Here is a 16,994-nt window from a genome sequence, read left to right as displayed (position 1 = left end):
CACTCCCACTGGATATTTAGAGAGATCCTACCAAATCATCATTTTTCTTTCCATTTCCATTTCCTCTTAGGGATCATTGTCTTACCCTTTCCCAACCTAGAGATAGGACTGAAACTTCAGGTGGTTTAGCTCTGTGGGTTATGTGCCACTTGAGAGAGAAAATTTAAATTAGCATGGCTTCATTATGAACATCACAAATTTCCTAGGCCCCTTATTTATGGCAATTCTTAAAATTCACTTTTAAACATAGTAATACAAATGAGTTTTTTTTTTTTTTAAGATTTTATTTATTTATTTTTTTCCCCCCAAAGCCCCAGTAGATAGTTGTATGTCATAGCTGCACATCCTTCTAGTTGATGTATGTGGGACGCGGCCTCAGCATGGCTGGAGAAGCGGTACGTCGGTGCACGCCTGGGATCCGAACCCAGAGCCGCCAGCAGCGGAGCGCACGCACTTAACTGCTAAGCCATGGGGCCGGCCCCAAATGAGTTTTTTTTTAAAGGCACAAAATACACATGATGGAAAGTAAAAGATCCTCCCCTACCTTGTCCCACTCCCCAGGAGAAATCACTGATAAATTTCTTGTATATCTTTCCACAAGTTTTCTAAATCCAAACATGCAAATATATTTTTCTTTCTTTTACATAAATGGGAATCATACTCTGCGTACTCCTATACAACTTGCTTTTTTCACTTGTCCTCACTTTTGGTAACAGTTTTTGTTTTGTTTTAAGAAAAATCAATATATATAAATGATAAAAAAAATTAAAAATCTAAACAGTTCAAAAGGATATATGATGAAAAATAAGTCTGCATCCCACTCTGGACTATTTGTCCCTCCCCAGAGGCAAGCACTGTTAAGTCTCTTGTGCATCCCCTTGGAGATCCTCTATACTAGCACACATATATCATGAGAATGTGTACCACTTAGACCTCTTTCCATGTCAGTATACATAAATATACCTTGTTCTTTCTATGGCTGCATAGTATCCCATTGTATAAATTTGTCATAACTTAGTTTAACCAGTCGCTAATGATGGTTTTCAGTTTTTTGCTATTACACATATTGCTGAAATGAGCATCTCATAATACATATATCATTCCTCACTTGTGAGAGTATATCTTAGGGTAAATTCCTAGGAGTGGAATTGCTGGATCATATAGTTATTGACAATGTATAGAGACACGTGCATTTACACTCTTCCCAGCAGTGATTGGGAGTGCTTTGTACAGTTGCTGAGCTGGAAGCTAAGCAGAGAGAGAAAGATAACTAAAACACAGTCCTTCAAGGGGCTAATAAACTAGTTGGGGCAACTGAGACATATGGACAAAATAATACAAGGTAATAGTGTTGCCTGAAAGAGCCACCTGTCTTCTGTGAGTAAAGAGGGCAGCACTGCTCTAAGGGCTGGTCCTTTGCTTGAACTAGCACCATAGCAAGAGGTGATCCGGCATTTGTTCAGCAGTTGATAGAGTGGCCTCATGTTTCAGAGTTCCAAACCAGGGTTGTGAGGATGAATGTCTGTATGGGAAAAACAGGATAAACTATTTTAGGTTGGGAGTGACCTGGAAAAGCCAGGATGCATGGTTATCAATCTGTGAAGTAGCCTCTACTTTTGGAGAAGGTCAGTAGAGTAATGACTTGTCGCCCCTGGAAATTCTGCCATTTGACCCAACAAAATGAGGCTTTGTCTTGCCTGATTGATAGGGCTCATCCCCCCTTATTGTCCTACCTGGTGAGGATTACATCCATACAGCAGCACACTTCCTGGAAGAAACAGGGGTCCAAGACAGTACATGTTTGGAGGTCACCGGCTGATAGAAGGAGCTGTTTTGTCACTATTTTAGCCAGTTCAGAGAACCAGATTATAATACTGGCAGCCAGAACAACATCCTGTAAAATCAGTCAAGCTGGACTTGTGGTTGCTTTAGCCACCTGAGCACATTCTTTCTTTCCTTCAAACACTGAGGCACCTGCTGTGTGCTAGGCCCTATGCTGAGATCTGAGGCAAAGATAAATGGTTCCAGCTCTTTCCTCAACCACTTTGCATGTGAAGGAAAGAGAGCTCTTAGCTCTTCCTTAAACTCGGAAGCCGTGCCTGGTGGCTAGGCAGTGTGGTAGAGTGGAAAGGCCCTGGACGTTTGAGACATATACTTGCATTTTACCTCTGGCTTCACAACTTGGTAGCTATGTGACCTACTAACCCTGGGAAAATGACATAACATCTCAACCTTTTCCTGAACTATAAAGTGGAGACAATGGCAACTACTTCCTGGAGGGGAACGATACCCTGTGTCTAAGCTAACCTGTGACAAGTTGAACCTTCGCTCACCATAACTCCTGTGCTTTTCTGTCTCTCTCACCCTGTTAAAAGGTGTATGAAAGACCTCCCCCATCTCCAGCCAAACAGACCTTAACCAAAAAAACAATAGTAATTCAGTCATCCTATTTCCTTTTGTAGCTTTTCTCTGAGTACATGTCCCCCCAGCATGTCTGCCATGCCTGTCAAAAGCGCACCCCCACCATTTCTGAGCTCTCTGGTGAGGCAGGCCCGATGCTGGTGGCGCTGGCCTGGGTGAACAGTCACCAGCACAGTGGCACACAGGAGCGCAGCTGGAGTCGGGGGTTCCCAGGGGAGAGCCAGGGAACGTTATTTCCATACAGGTGCTGAGGGAGTTTTATTACCTACTTTGCTACTCCTTACCAAGGAGGAAACACTACCTGAAGAAGATTTTTCTGGGTGAGGAAACTCACCCACCATCACCACCACCAGCACAACTGTTCTCCAGCCCGCCCGCCCGCCCCTTCACTGCCGTCAAAACAGCGGGAACAAATACCACCCACTCTGATTCCTCAGGGAAAAGTCAGGTCTCCTTTTTATGTCTCTCTTCAACTTAACCCAGTTAGGCTTTCTCTGTAACTCAATGTCAAACAAACCCATTTTCTGGTGCTGCTAGAACACACAGACTGAGAGATTGAGAAGATTTCTCAGACTCACTCCCTTGCCAGCTCCAGGCAGGATTGGGGTAGAGCGCCCTCCGGCAGGCGGGGCCTACAGTCACCTGCAGTCTCCCCATGGCATGAAGTCCACATTGCTGTTCACGGAGGGCACTCTCTACAGGTCACCATCTGACCATTCACCAAGATGACCACACTGTCCCCTTTTAACAGGCTGTTTACCCAAGGACGGGACAAAGCACCCCAGCAGCACCCAAGAGGGGAGGACAGGGGAGGGGACCCTGGGCTCTGTTCCTCGACAGCCACCTGTTCCCACCCCCCTGCACACAGCGACTGACTCCGCCTGCGCTTATGGGGGGAGGGGGCGCTTTTTCCATCTTTTGTGTCTTGAGCATTTTTTTCCTTGCTTTGCTCTTCCCTTCTCTCTCCTTCTTCCTTTTGTAGATAATACTCCCACAGGCCTCCCACGGCAGCTCCAAAACGCAGCCTCCTGAATTTCTCCTTGTTGACGATGGCTTTGAGCTGTCTCTGAACAGGGCTCCCCCTCAACCTTCCCCTCCCCATGACTCCCCACCATGGCCCTAATGAGTCACGAGCTGGGGGAAGGGGAGACGAAAAGGAGATTACAGTAGGAGGCCAATCTCCCTGACCAGTGCCCTGTTCACTTTCCAACTGCTCCCCAAAACCCATCTCACTGTCTCCTAAACGTGGGTCCCGGCCCCTTGTGTATGTGTTGGGGGGTGGAAGGAGAAGGTGAGGAATTCATCCCTGAGACCTGAGGGAACCTCTAGGTCAGGTCTGGCAGGAAGATCTAAGGGACTAAGTAAAGTGGAAGAGAGAGGACAGTGGGCTGAGATCCTACACCTGAAATTTATCTAGATGGAAAGGACCTCTTAAATCAGGCCAGACTAACAGAAAGGGTCTGTGGCTGCACCCCCACCCCATATACACATGCACACAAATTCTTTGAAGGGCAATGGGGGAAGGGACTTAAAGGCCAAAGCAGACTGCTGTTTCATTCTAGGATAAGAAGAGTGACCACAACATTCCATAAATGTCAGTATATTTTCTTCCCCTGGAAGTGGGGCCATGGGCACCAAAACAGTGCCACAGGCATTGTGCCTGGAGTTGCTCAAGGAGGCAGTTGTCTTAGACAAGACGTTTAAGCTCTCTGCTTCCACGTTTCTGTAAATCAGCAGTTACAACAGTAACAGTAATGATGAAGTAACAGTAACATAGCAGTAATGATGAAGATTAACGGGATAATGCAAGTAAAGCACTTAGCATGGTCCCTGGCACAAAGGTGATGCTCAATAAAAGTAGGCTAATGTGGTTCTTTGAGGCACCCCATACATTCCATCTATCCTCCGCTCACCCCGACCCAAAGTGTCTGGTTTAGTTTAGTGTCCAAAACCAGCCCAGGCAGATGAGCTGGAAGCTTCAAAGTCTGAACATCTGGGGCTTACAGGGGTGACGTGAGGACCACCTGGATCCACGGGACTCCAGACGACCAGTCTTCATGAATGCCCACACAGCTAGCCTGGGGTTCTGTCGGGGTCCTCATAGTGGGAGACAGCTATGCTGGAGTGAGGCTGACCTGAACCTGGCGTTGGGGTTGTCGGGGTTGGAACCTTAACTCTGCCATGTACCAACCTGGTTACCTTGAGCAAGTCTGTCTCTCTCTCTGGCATCTGCCATTGCTATTTCACAGGGCTCCCTTAAAATTCAAAATCAGATAATAATAAACATTTACATAATGCAAATGTCACAGACTGTTCTAGATCCTCTACTCATCTAATCCTCCTAACAACCCTCTGAGGTAGCTATTACCACTCCCATTTCACAGACCAGAAAATGGAGTCACAAAAGGAAAATCAGACAGCAGGTGCCAGGGCTATCCTCAAACCTAGGGAGCCTGGTTCTCAGGTTGGTGGTGCTTTCACCACAGCCTCGTCCTGTCTCAAAGTGAGCTGACTCCTACACTGCACCCTCTCCTTAGTAGAACGCTTGAACTTCGCCTGGAGGGACACAGATGAACGGCTGGGGGAGGGGTTACTTTGCAGCCCGGGACCTATGTCGGGGGGCGGGTTGGGGATGGCGATCATGCAGACTCCTTAGGGTCATTCTTCCTGGGAGCAGGATTTCAGGACTCAGAGGACTAGGGGACGGGGACTCTTCCTCCCTTCCCTCCCAAAGCACCAGCTCATTTTAATACAGGTGCCTGGAGCTTTGGCCCTCGTCGCTGATGAGGGGTGGGTGGAGCGGGGGACACTTTCTTTCCGATGCTGCTGACTGTGGATGTGTCTCCTAGAGGGGTGGGGGTGCTGAGCCTCCCGCTTCACTCGTTTGGGAACAAATTGCTGTTTTGGCCCTAGCGGCTCCCCGGGGCGCGGGCGGTAGCCGCGCTCGCTGGCAAATCGTGGGAGGGAGGAGGAGCGGCGCTGGCAGCGCGAGGCTGGGGGGGGACCGAAGCACCGCCGGAGACGAGCAAGCCACGGCCGCCCTGGGCCGGGCTCCGGTCCGCCATGCCCGGCCCCCCTCCCCACCCCCTCACGGGAGAGGGTCCCTGCAGCCACCTCTCCCTCGGCAGCTCCACTTTCAGCGCAGAGCCTAGTTCTCTAGGACTGAAGTGGGGCGGGGGGGGGGGCGGAGGTTCGGTCCTCCTCACTCCCGGCTTCAAGGACCCGCGTGCACAAGGTTAGGAAGTTTTTCCCAGCGTCTGACGTCTCCTGTCCCCTGTATTTGCAACCTGACCCTCTAGCGCAGCCTGGGAGCGGCAAAAGGTGACAAATAATAGAGAGAAATACAAGGGCGAGACAAATGGTCTAGGGCTTCCCCCCTCTCCCCTGTCCGCCTTTCCACTCCCAGGGCACAAGAAGAACGTCTGAACCTTACTCCCGGGGCTACCCACCCTCCAGTTTTCTGCTCCTGCCTGCCGCGGCATCTCCTAGTGATGGCTCGATCCATTTTCCAGAGGGTCAAAGGTGAGGCTGAGAAAGGCTTGGATGCCCAGAAGCTGTGTTCAGACCTCCCCTCCCCCCAGTGTCCTTTTAGACTTCCCCTGTAGAGTTGGAGCCCCTCTAGGGATCTTAACCTATTACCAACTACCGGGCCTTCACTACCTCCGCCTAATTGCCCAGCCCCCTCTCCCATTACATTTTTTCTAGGGGAAAGCATCTTCTAAAACATACACCCCCCGGCCCTGAGCTCTCCGCAGGTCTCTCCGGGGGAGGAGAGGCTGCGCGGCTCTCTGAGAACCCCCCTGCTGCAGAGAAAGACGCCTCGCCCCTGCGGCTGAGTCACCCGAGCGGCACCAGGCGCTCGCTCGTCGTTCTCCGAGGGGCGGGCGGGGCGACTTGGGGCGGCCCCGGCGGCCCGCGTGGGGGGGATGGGGGGATGCGCCGCCTCCCCTGCCCCCACCGAGGTCCCGAGGGGAGGGGGAATCCCTCGGCGAGAGGCATGTCCCTTTAAGAAGGCGGCCCGGCCTGGGTGTGCCCCGTCTCCATGGTTACCCCGGTGCAGGCGGCAGGCGCGGGAGGGAGGGAAGAAGGCTGCAGCTTCTCCCCGACAGACGGAGGGAGCTGGGGGCACCCGGCGCCGAGCGGAGCGCGAGCCGGAGCCGACCCGCAGCCGAGACGCGAGCCGCCGCCGCCGCGAGCGGAAGGTGCAGAGAGCGCAGCGGGCGAAGGGCCCGTAGCTCGGGATTCGTGGGCGGCCAGGGCGCGAGGGACCGCGCGCCATGCTCCCGGCCCCGACGGCGGGGACGCCCCCTTGCGCGCGGGCGGCTGGCGGGGCCTGCGAGCCTGGGGTGGGCATTGCCCCCCGACGGCTGTGCTAGGGGGCGCGGGGCCCGGCGGGGGGCGGCCAAGCTGGGCGCCCTCCCCCGGCGTTGAGTCCCCGCGCCCCGGAGGGATGGGGCGGGCGGCTACGGCCGCCTAAAATGCCGGCCATGCGGGGACTCCTGGCGCCGCAGAACACCTTCCTGGACACCATCGCCACGCGCTTCGACGGCACGCGTGAGTCCGACCCTCGCCCCACTGGCTCGCGGACGAGCCGTCCCCTCCCAGGGTCCCCGCCGGTCTTGCACCCCACATCTCGGCCTGGCGCCCTCTTGTTCTCACCCTCCCTTCTTCTTCCCGCTCCCCGCTTTTACCTGGGACCACCATCTCCTTCCAGGCGCCGTTTCCCCGAAAGGTTCGGAGTCAGCATTGCCCCAGGCCAGGCACAAGGCCAGGATGCAGTCTGTTCGCTGGGGCGTGAACCCCGACCTAGTCAATCTAACCCATCCCATCCCTGCGTCTAGCGCTACACCACTGACTACCCTCGAAGGAGGGTTGTGGGGTGGGGAAGCGGTACTCAGAGACTGCCCGGAGGACTCAAACAACAGATTTAGAAAAGAGGTTAGCAAATGAAATAGAGTAGGCTGGACTCAGGAGCGCACTGTCCAAGCTCACCTCACCGCGTAAACCCACGGAGCCCCCTAGCCCCCAAAAGATAGGTTTGGGGACTCCCACCAAGACTAGGGAAGTTTGGAGAAGGCGACCAGAGCTTCTGGATCCTGGTTTCCTGGGGCTCTGAGCTCAGGGAAGGTCACTAAAGCCCCCTTCCTCCTCTTCCCTCACACTCACCCCCAGTGGGGCTTCCCAACACTCTGCCTATCGGCTTCCACGGTCTCCCGGTTCCTGATAGGGGGCGGGAGCCCATCTCTGAGCGCCGCCCCCTCCAGTCTTCTCCATCTGCTTTGCTGTGTGCTTGGCTCCTGCAGCCTGCTGATTCAGCGCCCCCCACTCCCCAATGCATTCCTGGCTCCAGGCTCCAGGGTTTAGCTACCATTCTTACACCCCCATTCTCCACCACATTCACTAATTCCTGAGCCAGGTCAGGCAGCTGGGCGTCAAACAGAGAGCACAGAATGGATGGTGGCCTGGGCTGCCTCCCAGTTCGGGTGGGTCCCAGTGCCAGGAACCAGAGAGCCAACATGCATACCTGACTGGTGAGTGAGCCTGGCAGAGGTAGAGGTGGGGCTGAGGCTGGCCTAAAGCTCGTCCTGCAGTCTTTCTTTGGGCCTCTCCAACCCCACCACCTACCCCAAGCTGCTCAGGACACACTCCAGAGGGCACCATACCCACACACATACCAACCTCAGTGTTCACACGTGCTGATCCTCGAATGCACTCATAACCTGCTGCTAGGAGTGGGCCCTTGCAGGGCACTGACACACAGGTGACGCACTGATTCCTGTTTATAAACAGCTCCTGCCTTCCCCGCCCCCACACACACAGGATTCCTGGGGTTTGTAACACCCACACTTTGGTTGCAGGCATTTGGGAAAGGAGGGGTGGTAGACCCCGTGCCCCTCCACCCCACGCCTGCTCTGAGAGGTGCTCTCTTGCAGACAGTAACTTCGTGCTGGGCAACGCCCAGGTGGCGGGGCTCTTCCCCGTGGTCTACTGCTCTGATGGCTTCTGCGACCTCACGGGTTTCTCCCGGGCTGAGGTCATGCAGCGGGGCTGTGCCTGCTCCTTCCTCTATGGGCCGGACACCAGTGAGCTCGTCCGCCAGCAGATCCGCAAGGCCCTGGATGAGCACAAGGAGTTCAAGGCTGAGCTGATCCTGTACCGGAAGAGCGGTGAGGGGCCACCTGGCCGGGCCGCCTCACCTTCGTGGTCTCACCAAGCCTGCCACCCACCCCATCCACTGTCCCTCCTTTCCAGTCTCATCTTCTCCGTCTCCCCATCTCATCCTACCTTCCCGCATAACCATCTTCTCTTCCTCCACCTCACCTCTTGCCCCAACCCCTCCTCTCTTCCATCCTCACCCCAGCCTCAGCCTCCACTCTATCTTCCATCTTGGGTGTCCGATCCCAGCAGAAAAATGTCCCCATGTCAGCAGGGCAGATCTATGAACACACGTGTCTGATGGTCACCTCTGCTCTCCCTTGCCTTTCCCCACCCTGTTCCATCAAGCCCTGTCCTGAGTGGAGCCAGGATGCCTCTCCTCTCTGAGGAGAGCTCAGATTCTGCTTGCGTCTTGGCCAGGGGTGTCAGTGGAGCCTCTGTTGCCTTGGGCGGGGTGGAGAATGAGAGCCGGGCTGAGTCTGTCTTTGTGCCCAGGGCTCCCGTTCTGGTGTCTCCTGGATGTGATCCCCATAAAGAATGAGAAAGGGGAGGTGGCCCTCTTCCTGGTCTCTCACAAGGACATCAGTGACACCAAGAACCGAGGGGGCCCAGACAACTGGAAGGAGAGAGGTGGGTGCCCGTGGGGCTGTTGATTTAGTGCTGTGGCTGGGGCGTTGGGTACCTCAGGCCTGGGTGGGGCCTTAGCACCCAGTGTGGGTCCGTGGGTCCCCTCACCTCTCTTAGACTCATTGGCTCCCACTCTGCTGGCTGAGAGGGCTGTGCCGCTCTCATCTGCACATGCCCAGGTATGGAAAGCAGGTTTCCAAATGGACCAGTTGAGACAAAGTTGGCATTTTGAAGTCAACTTTGCTAAGAAACTGAAAGCAAACAAATCCACTAGTGCCTGTGAGGTACCATCTTCTGACAGTTAGTGAGGCTGAGCACAGCCCACCTGGTGCCTTTTCCTCACACAAACCTGACTGGGGCAGCCTGGCCAAAGCCCTCTTTTAAGCCCTTGAGAACTTTCCCTTGTGTCCTCCAAGGGCTGGGGAAGGCCTTTGGACAGCTCAGAAAGCTGTCGTCAGAAGCTGCTCCAAGGGCTCTTTGCCACTTGAGGATGCTGGGGGTACTCTCCATTCCCATCCACCTCCCATCCCTGGGTCGACTTCTCTGCCATGTAAGTCTCCAGGGGCTCCTGTACCTGGACGCTGGGCTCTTTCTCTGAGCTCCCTGAACTCTGCTGATGGCCTCGTGCTTGCTCGGCACTCCCGCCACCCCTGGGAACCAGCTCCCCACTCCTCTCCCAGGCCTCTCCCTGTGGAGATCCTCTCCTGCCTTGCCTTGGTGTGGACCTCCTTCTCCTGGACGCCGGCACTGGGAGTGGTGTCTGTAAGCACCGACAGGGCTGCCCACCACTGGGATTGGCAAGTGACCCTAGGAAGTGAGGAGTGCCAGAGCCCCCAGCAGTCAATGAGCCAGACCTGTCCACGGACCAGCAACTGCTGTCCCACCCCCAAGACCCTGTGCTGGGGTGTCTGGGAGCTCACCCATCATCCTCACGGGCCCCTCTTCTTTTGCAGGTGGTGGCCGTCGCCGATATGGCCGGGCAGGATCCAAAGGCTTCAATGCCAACCGGCGGCGGAGCCGGGCTGTGCTCTATCACCTGTCTGGGCACCTGCAGAAGCAGCCCAAGGGCAAGCACAAGCTCAATAAGGTGGATTGCGCCCTTGGCTGTGTGTTTTGGGGGGTGGGGCAGGGTAGGGCAGGCTGGGGAGGTGGAGGAGGGGAACTGAGCCCACAGGGAGAATGTCCGGGGGCCACCCAGGCCCCAGCAGCACTTTGGGGGTTGTGGCTGAGGGAGAGAACGTCACATGCCTGATCCATGGAAGATATAGAGGAGAGTCTTGGCCTTGGGTCAGATGGGCATTGGCTCGATCCTGTTCCTCCCCTGAGCAGCTGTGTGACCTCAGCTCAGTCTCCTGACCTAGTTGATCCTCAGTTTTCTGTCTATAACATGGGGGCTCTGATGACTACGTCAGCGGTTGCTTTGAGAATGCAGGGAGGGAAAGGAGGTGGATGGCTGTCCCGGATCCCATCCGAACTCAGCCTGTGCCAATTTCCTGTCCTCCCTGCCTGGACCTGCCCTGCCTCCCTCAGGGCGTGTTTGGGGAGAAGCCAAACTTGCCCGAGTACAAAGTAGCCGCCATCCGGAAGTCACCCTTCATCCTGCTGCACTGTGGGGCGCTGAGGGCCACTTGGGACGGCTTCATCCTGCTTGCCACCCTCTACGTGGCCGTGACCGTGCCCTACAGCGTGTGCGTGAGCACAGCCCGGGAACCCAGCTCGGCCCGCAGCCCCCCCAGCGTCTGCGACCTGGCCGTGGAGGTCCTCTTCATTCTCGGTATGTGCGCTCTGTGCCTCCCACCCCATCCTGTGCCGGGTGCCCCTCGGGCTTTGGTGGGGATAGTCTGCATGGCTCCAGTGCCCCACAAGTGTCTCCCTTGCCCTCCCCCTGTTGGTGACCTGTGGGCTTTGAAATCAGACCTAGGTTCCAAACGTGTCTCTACCAGGAATGGGTTATATGACCCTGAGCCAATCGTAGCCTCTCCAAGCCTCAGTTTCTCCTTCCATCAAATAGGCATAAGGATGTCAGTTACTGTGAGAACTAGGTGATGCATGTAAGGAGCCCGGGACAGTGTGAAATACTGAGCAGGCACCCAGGAAAGAACGGCTGCTCCCCCGCCCTGTGCTGACTCCCGCTCCGACTTCCTGCAGACATTGTGCTGAATTTCCGCACCACGTTCGTGTCCAAGTCAGGCCAGGTGGTGTTCGCTCCAAAGTCTATTTGCCTCCACTACGTTACCACCTGGTTCCTGCTGGATGTCATCGCGGCGCTGCCCTTCGACCTGCTCCACGCCTTCAAGGTCAACGTGGTCCGTGTGGCTGGGCGGGTGGGCTTTGGGGCGGGACAGGCCGGCCGGCCTGGGGGTGACCTCCCTCCCGCCCACCTCAGTACGTCGGGGCCCACCTGCTGAAGACGGTGCGGCTGCTGCGCTTGCTGCGCCTGCTCCCGCGGCTGGACCGCTACTCGCAGTACAGCGCCGTGGTGCTGACCCTGCTCATGGCTGTGTTCGCCCTGCTTGCCCACTGGGTGGCCTGCATCTGGTTCTACATCGGCCAGCGGGAGATTGAGAGCAGCGCATCTGAGCTGCCCGAGATCGGTACTGGAGGCTCCCTGTGTGTAGGGGGGGTGTGTGTGCGTACGTACGTGCCAGAGGACTATGTCTACTCGAGTGTGCGTGTGTTGGGGACATGTGAGTGCAGGCTTGTGCCTCTCAGGGTATGTCTGTGAGCTGATACAAGGTATCAGAGATACGTGTGCAGGTCTGTGTGTGTATGTGCTCATATGTGTGTGTCAGGGGGCATGTGTGCAAGTAGGCGTGTGTTTGTGAGAAGAATGTGGGGGCTGATGTGTGCATGTAGATGCTAGTGTGACAGAGCCACTGCCTCGAGGTAGGCCTGTTCTCTCACAGCTGGGCATTGTGGAGAAAGCCTGGTGGGCTGCCTGGGGAAGTGTCCTACTCACCCATTATGGCCTCCTCGTGGCCAAATTTTTGGTCACATTTTTCAAGCCCCTGCCCAGCTGGGAACCTCACTTCTCTCAGGAGAAGGCTGTGCAGGGAGCCGCTGCCCTCCAGGGTTCCTCTGATGCCTGGCGCTTTCTCACTGCCCTCTCTGAAGCTCGTCCCCCGCCACCTTGGCTCCTAAGGCCCCTTCCCCACTCTCGTCACCTCCAGCCCGCGTCTCTCTGAGCTACTTCTCAGCCCTCTCCCAGCCTAACACGCAGCCTTTTTCTGCGTCCCAACGGTGTCTTCGCTCTCCTTCAATTCACCTCCACTTCCACAGCTCCTCCCTCTGCTCACCTCCCACTCACGTCTTAATTCCTGCCGGGAGGGCTTCCACCCCCACCCCTCATCCCAAAATGTCACCCAGAAGGTCACGGTGACCTTCTGGGGCCAAATCCTTGTCCCCTTGAAGTCCCTGTAGCACCTGACCCTGCCAACCACCCTCCTTGGAAATGTTCTGCCTCCTCCTGCGCCAGCCCCTCCCAGTCCCGGGCTTTCCTCCGATCTCCCCGCCCGCCTTACCTTGTTCTCTTTTGGCGATTCTGCTGCACCACCACATCTCCACTTCCATCCTGTCTCCCTCTAACTCCAAACCATTCTGTTCCCGCTGTTTCTAACTCTCCATACCCCACAGCTCCAGCCCTGTCCACTTGCCAGCACCCGGCCTTTAGTGCGGTTTCCAGTCAGTGGGCAGGAGGCCAGCTGTTCCAACGGCCTCTCGTGACCAGGCCTTGGCTCCCCAGGCATCCAGGTCGGCCTGAGAAACCTGCTCGATCAGTTCCCGGGGATAAGGAGGCTCCTGCCAGTCCTCTCTCTCTCACCACGTGGAGACCAGTCTGTCACCCAGAGGCCCGCTTGGATAGTCCCCAAGCGTTGTAGTTGCCGAGCACACGGAACCAGGACGCCCCGGGCAGTGTCAGCTCCTTGGCGCCTGCCCTTCCCAGAGGGAAGGTGGTAGAAGCTGCTCTGAGGTCAGACGGCCACCCAGAGAACAAGGTCAGAGGGCCAGAGATGGATAATGGTGACAGAAACCCTGACCCCTAAGTGGGCTAAGACACCCCAGATCCCCTGGTCAGCCACCCCTTACCCACAACAGGACTCATACCTCCTGGGTGTTGCATCCATGTGGCTCCTCTGTTCTGACCCCCTCGTGGGGGCTGCTGAGCTGACATTAAGGACAGCTTTGGCTCCCAGAGGGGCTCTGAGCCCAGCCCTAGAGAGCACAGGGGATGTGGGGGGCTGGCTATTTTACAGATATACGTGATAATTGCTTTACCTTGAACCCCAAGTTCCAGAGTGGTTTCCTTCTATTTGGGGCTGTGACTAGTTGACATTTGGGGCATTTCCAAGTCCTTCACATCATCCTCTCTCCCTTCTTTCTCTGGGGAAACTGCCCCCCAGCTGGGTTGGAGCCCCCCCTGGGCCTCCCAAAGTCAGCCCTGGAAGGGAGGTCTGTGGGGGGAGAGTGGCCCCCTGCTGGCCCTCTCTGTCCCACGGGAGGCACCTTCCCGTCCCATGGCTTCCTTGCCTCGGTTCCCCTGTTCCACTGCCCGTGGTGTGGACAGAGTTCTCACCCCAGATTCCCATTAGCCCAGGGGAGATGGGCTGGATTTTCAAAAGATTGTGCTAAATACTGAGGAAGAGCACTCTGGGCATTTCTCAGTGTGAAAGCCACCAGCCTCCAGAACAGCCTCTGCCGGCCTGACCCTCCCCACATGGAGGCACCATCCCGCCACCAGCTCCAAGAGTTGTCCATGCCCCGTGGCCAAGACAGAGAGGAGAGGCCGCTCTGCCACCCTCCCCTCATCCCCCTGCTTCTGGCCCCCTCTGGCAGGCCCCCCACCTCCTCACTTGGCAACTGGCGTCACGTCAGGGGACCAACTAAGTAATGACTGAAGAGTGCTGCATGTTCCCGTGCATTCTCACAGCACACCTCAGGTAATGGGCTGAATCCTCACCTTGGCTCAGGCCTTAACACATCCCCCCAAATTCCTCAGCCTGGAATCTGATGCCCCCAATGTGAACCCCCCACTCTAGCTAAGTGGAGCTTCTTGCCTGTTCTCTCCATCTCTAGGCTTGGCCCATGCCTTTCCCTAGGTCAGGACTGGTCCCCTCTCAGTTTCTTTGTTTCAAAACTCTACCCATCCTCTGAGACCAAGTGCCAGTGTCCCCTCTTCCTGGCGGCCTTCTAGCACAAAGTACATTGGTTTGAGCCCCGTCATGTGGCACTTGGGCTGTGTGTACCTCTGAGATGTGGCTGCTACCCTGCAGTAAGCTCCTGTGGGTCCCCCCAGCTCCTGGCACACATGTGTGAGTTTGCTGAGTGAATGATGGGTGGGTGGGTGGGGGGAGTCGGGACCACAGGGAGCAGTGTGTGTGAGGTGTTGGGGAGAGTGTGGAGTAGAGGGGTGGGGTGTGCTGAGGTGGGAGGAACAGGGCACATGCAGAGAGGTGGGTGCCACTGCAGCCCACCCTCTTCGTCTCCATTCTACATCAGCCAATATGCCCTCTCTCCTCTGCTCCCCATAGCCCCCAGCTCTGTCGGGACCCCTGGGACCTCTGCGGGCCCTGGGAGCCCCCATCCAACACCCTGGAACTCCCACAACCCTCCAGCTAGGTTCACAGTGACTTCGGGCAGCCATGGGCTCCTGAGAGACCCCAGTCCACAGCCCCACGTCCTGCCAAGGCCAGGCCAGAGAAAGTGGCGTTGACAGGGAGACAGGCAATCTTCAGCCTCCGCCCGGTGGCCCAGTCTGGCCCATGTCTACACGCGTGCTCAGGAGCCTCTGTGTGTGCACACGTGCTTGCCTGTCTGTGGCCTTTGAGTGATTCACCTGTGAGCTCATGTCCATGCAAGTGTGTCCCCTCCCCTACCTGGGTGTTAGCAGGTAAGCACCTGTGTACCCTTGTCTCTGTCTCAAGTGTGCACAGGCCTTTTGTGTGTGAGCAGCTGTGGCTATGCACCTGTGAACGTGCTCACACATGTGTGTCCTTGTCCCCTCTACTGTGTGGAGCACATGTGTGGCCTCAGTGGTGTCCACTGCACACGTCCACGTCGGTGTGCTTCAGAACGTGTGCATGAGGGTGGGTGATTTGTGTGGCTGTGGGGAAGGATGAGGCTGGATTGGAGGGTGGCTTTCTGGAGCAGGCCAGCTCAGAGAAAGAACAAGAGGAGTCTGAGTAGACAGGGCAGAGGAGGTGGCTCCACCTGTCCCGCCCTGGACGAGGCTGTGACTGGTGCAGTGAGCCCTGCCAGTCCCTCTGCCCCCTCCAGCTGGGCCTGTTACCTGAGATTAGTGCCAGCCATGGGGAAGAGGGTGCGATGCTCCTGCTCCATCCTCGGTGCCAATAGAAGTCTGCTGGGGAGATGACAGCCTTGTCCTCATGTGCTTGTCTTGCCAAGGGTTGAGGGGCTGCACGGGGCTGTGCTGGGCTGGCAGAGGAGGAAAGTGGCAGGAAGCCATAGGGGGTGGATCTGCAGCCACATGTCCCCCACGCCAGGGATACCCGGCAGGCACACCTGCACCCACAGTGCAGCGGTGCTGTCCCGCCCCCTTCCCAGGCTGGCTGCAGGAGCTGGCCCGCCGACTGGAGACCCCCTACTACCTGGTGGGCCGGAGCCCAGCTGTCGGGAACAGCTCTGGCCAGAGTGACAACTGTAGCAGCGGCAGCAGCGAGGCCAACAGGACGGGGCTGGAGCTCCTGGGCGGCCCGTCGCTGCGCAGCGCCTACATCACCTCCCTCTACTTCGCACTCAGCAGCCTCACCAGCGTGGGCTTCGGCAACGTGTCCGCCAACACGGACACAGAGAAGATTTTCTCCATCTGCACCATGCTCATCGGCGGTGAGGCCTGCCGCTCTCCCTGTCCCTGCCCCTCCTAGACTTCTGGCCCCAGGCGGCCCCACCCTCCCCACCTCCCCCAGGGTCCTGAGGTCCTTCCCAGAGGTTCTTCTGCTTTAAGGGGCCCAAGGAACACAGGCCAGGGCCGGCAGAGCCCCCTCGGCTGCAGGACTCCAGCCGCACAGCGGCCTGTGTGCCTTGCCTAGGAGTAGGGGGAGGACAGATGTGTCCAGCACGGTGTCAGGCCCGGCCAGGCCAGTCCTGGAGGTGACCCCCTCTCGCCACCTTCCCCAGCCCTGATGCACGCGGTGGTATTTGGGAACGTGACGGCCATCATCCAGCGCATGTACGCCCGCCGCTTTCTGTACCACAGCCGCACCCGCGACCTGCGTGACTACATTCGCATCCACCGCATCCCCAAGCCCCTCAAGCAGCGCATGCTCGAGTACTTTCAGGCGACCTGGGCCGTGAACAACGGCATCGACACCACCGAGGTATGCAGGCCTCCAGGGCTGGCCCTTTCAGCCTTGGCTCCCTCCAGGGGTGTGCGTCTGGCCAAAATTCCCAGGAGTGGGCTGGGGAAGGGGCACAGAATGCAGAATCCTGGCCTCCCTGCCTCCGCTTTCTCCTGGGGGGACAGCAGCCTGGGACAGAGGGCAGCCCAGAAGGCTGGGAGGCCTCTCTCCACTCTTGTTAGGTCAGGAGGCTCTGCTCACTGGTCTTCAAGCCTGAGGCTGGAGGAGGAAAGCTGGGCTGTTCATGGGAGGCTAAAGTGATTGAGAGGGAGGCAGAGACAGCCCCTCACTGATGGTGGTACCCTGTGTGGAGCTTGCTGCTGTGCGGGGGGCCTCAAGGTCCCTCCCACACCTCCCCATGCTCCTGGGGCCCGCTGGGGTGGAAAGGGGCTGGCTGGAGGCTGCCTCCCGTTCTGCCATGACAACCCTCCCCAC

General features: G+C 57.1%; 1 protein-coding gene across 7 annotated transcripts in view; it reads left to right on the top strand.

Moving 5' to 3' along the window:
• Positions 1-5,475: 5,475 nt before the first annotated feature.
• KCNH3 (potassium voltage-gated channel subfamily H member 3) overlaps positions 5,476-16,994 on the top strand; it is a 19,000-nt gene continuing 7,481 nt past the window's right edge. For 2 of the 7 annotated variants that reach the window (XM_058558322.1, XM_058558328.1), the window contains exons 1-11: positions 5,476-5,656; positions 5,828-5,943; positions 6,127-6,623; positions 8,355-8,588; positions 9,073-9,207; positions 10,158-10,291; positions 10,735-10,978; positions 11,353-11,510; positions 11,591-11,798; positions 15,766-16,047; positions 16,339-16,538. In XM_058558322.1, coding sequence (XP_058414305.1) covers positions 6,464-6,623; positions 8,355-8,588; positions 9,073-9,207; positions 10,158-10,291; positions 10,735-10,978; positions 11,353-11,510; positions 11,591-11,798; positions 15,766-16,047; positions 16,339-16,538 — 1,755 coding nt within the window. In that variant the 5' untranslated portion in view covers positions 5,476-5,656; positions 5,828-5,943; positions 6,127-6,463. Of the gene's footprint in view, positions 5,657-5,827; positions 5,944-6,126; positions 7,360-8,354; positions 8,589-9,072; positions 9,208-10,157; positions 10,292-10,734; positions 10,979-11,352; positions 11,511-11,590; positions 11,799-15,765; positions 16,048-16,165; positions 16,312-16,338; positions 16,539-16,994 lie in introns of those variants that run through there. The other 5 variants (XM_058558325.1, XM_058558324.1, XM_058558327.1 and 2 more) reach the window with 5 other exon arrangements.

This window comes from Diceros bicornis, chromosome 17, assembly GCF_020826845.1.
Source record: "Diceros bicornis minor isolate mBicDic1 chromosome 17, mDicBic1.mat.cur, whole genome shotgun sequence".
NCBI lineage: Eukaryota > Metazoa > Chordata > Mammalia > Perissodactyla > Rhinocerotidae > Diceros > Diceros bicornis.
The sequence above is the reverse complement of the archived record's forward strand: the minus strand, read 5'-3'. Positions and strand labels throughout refer to the sequence as shown.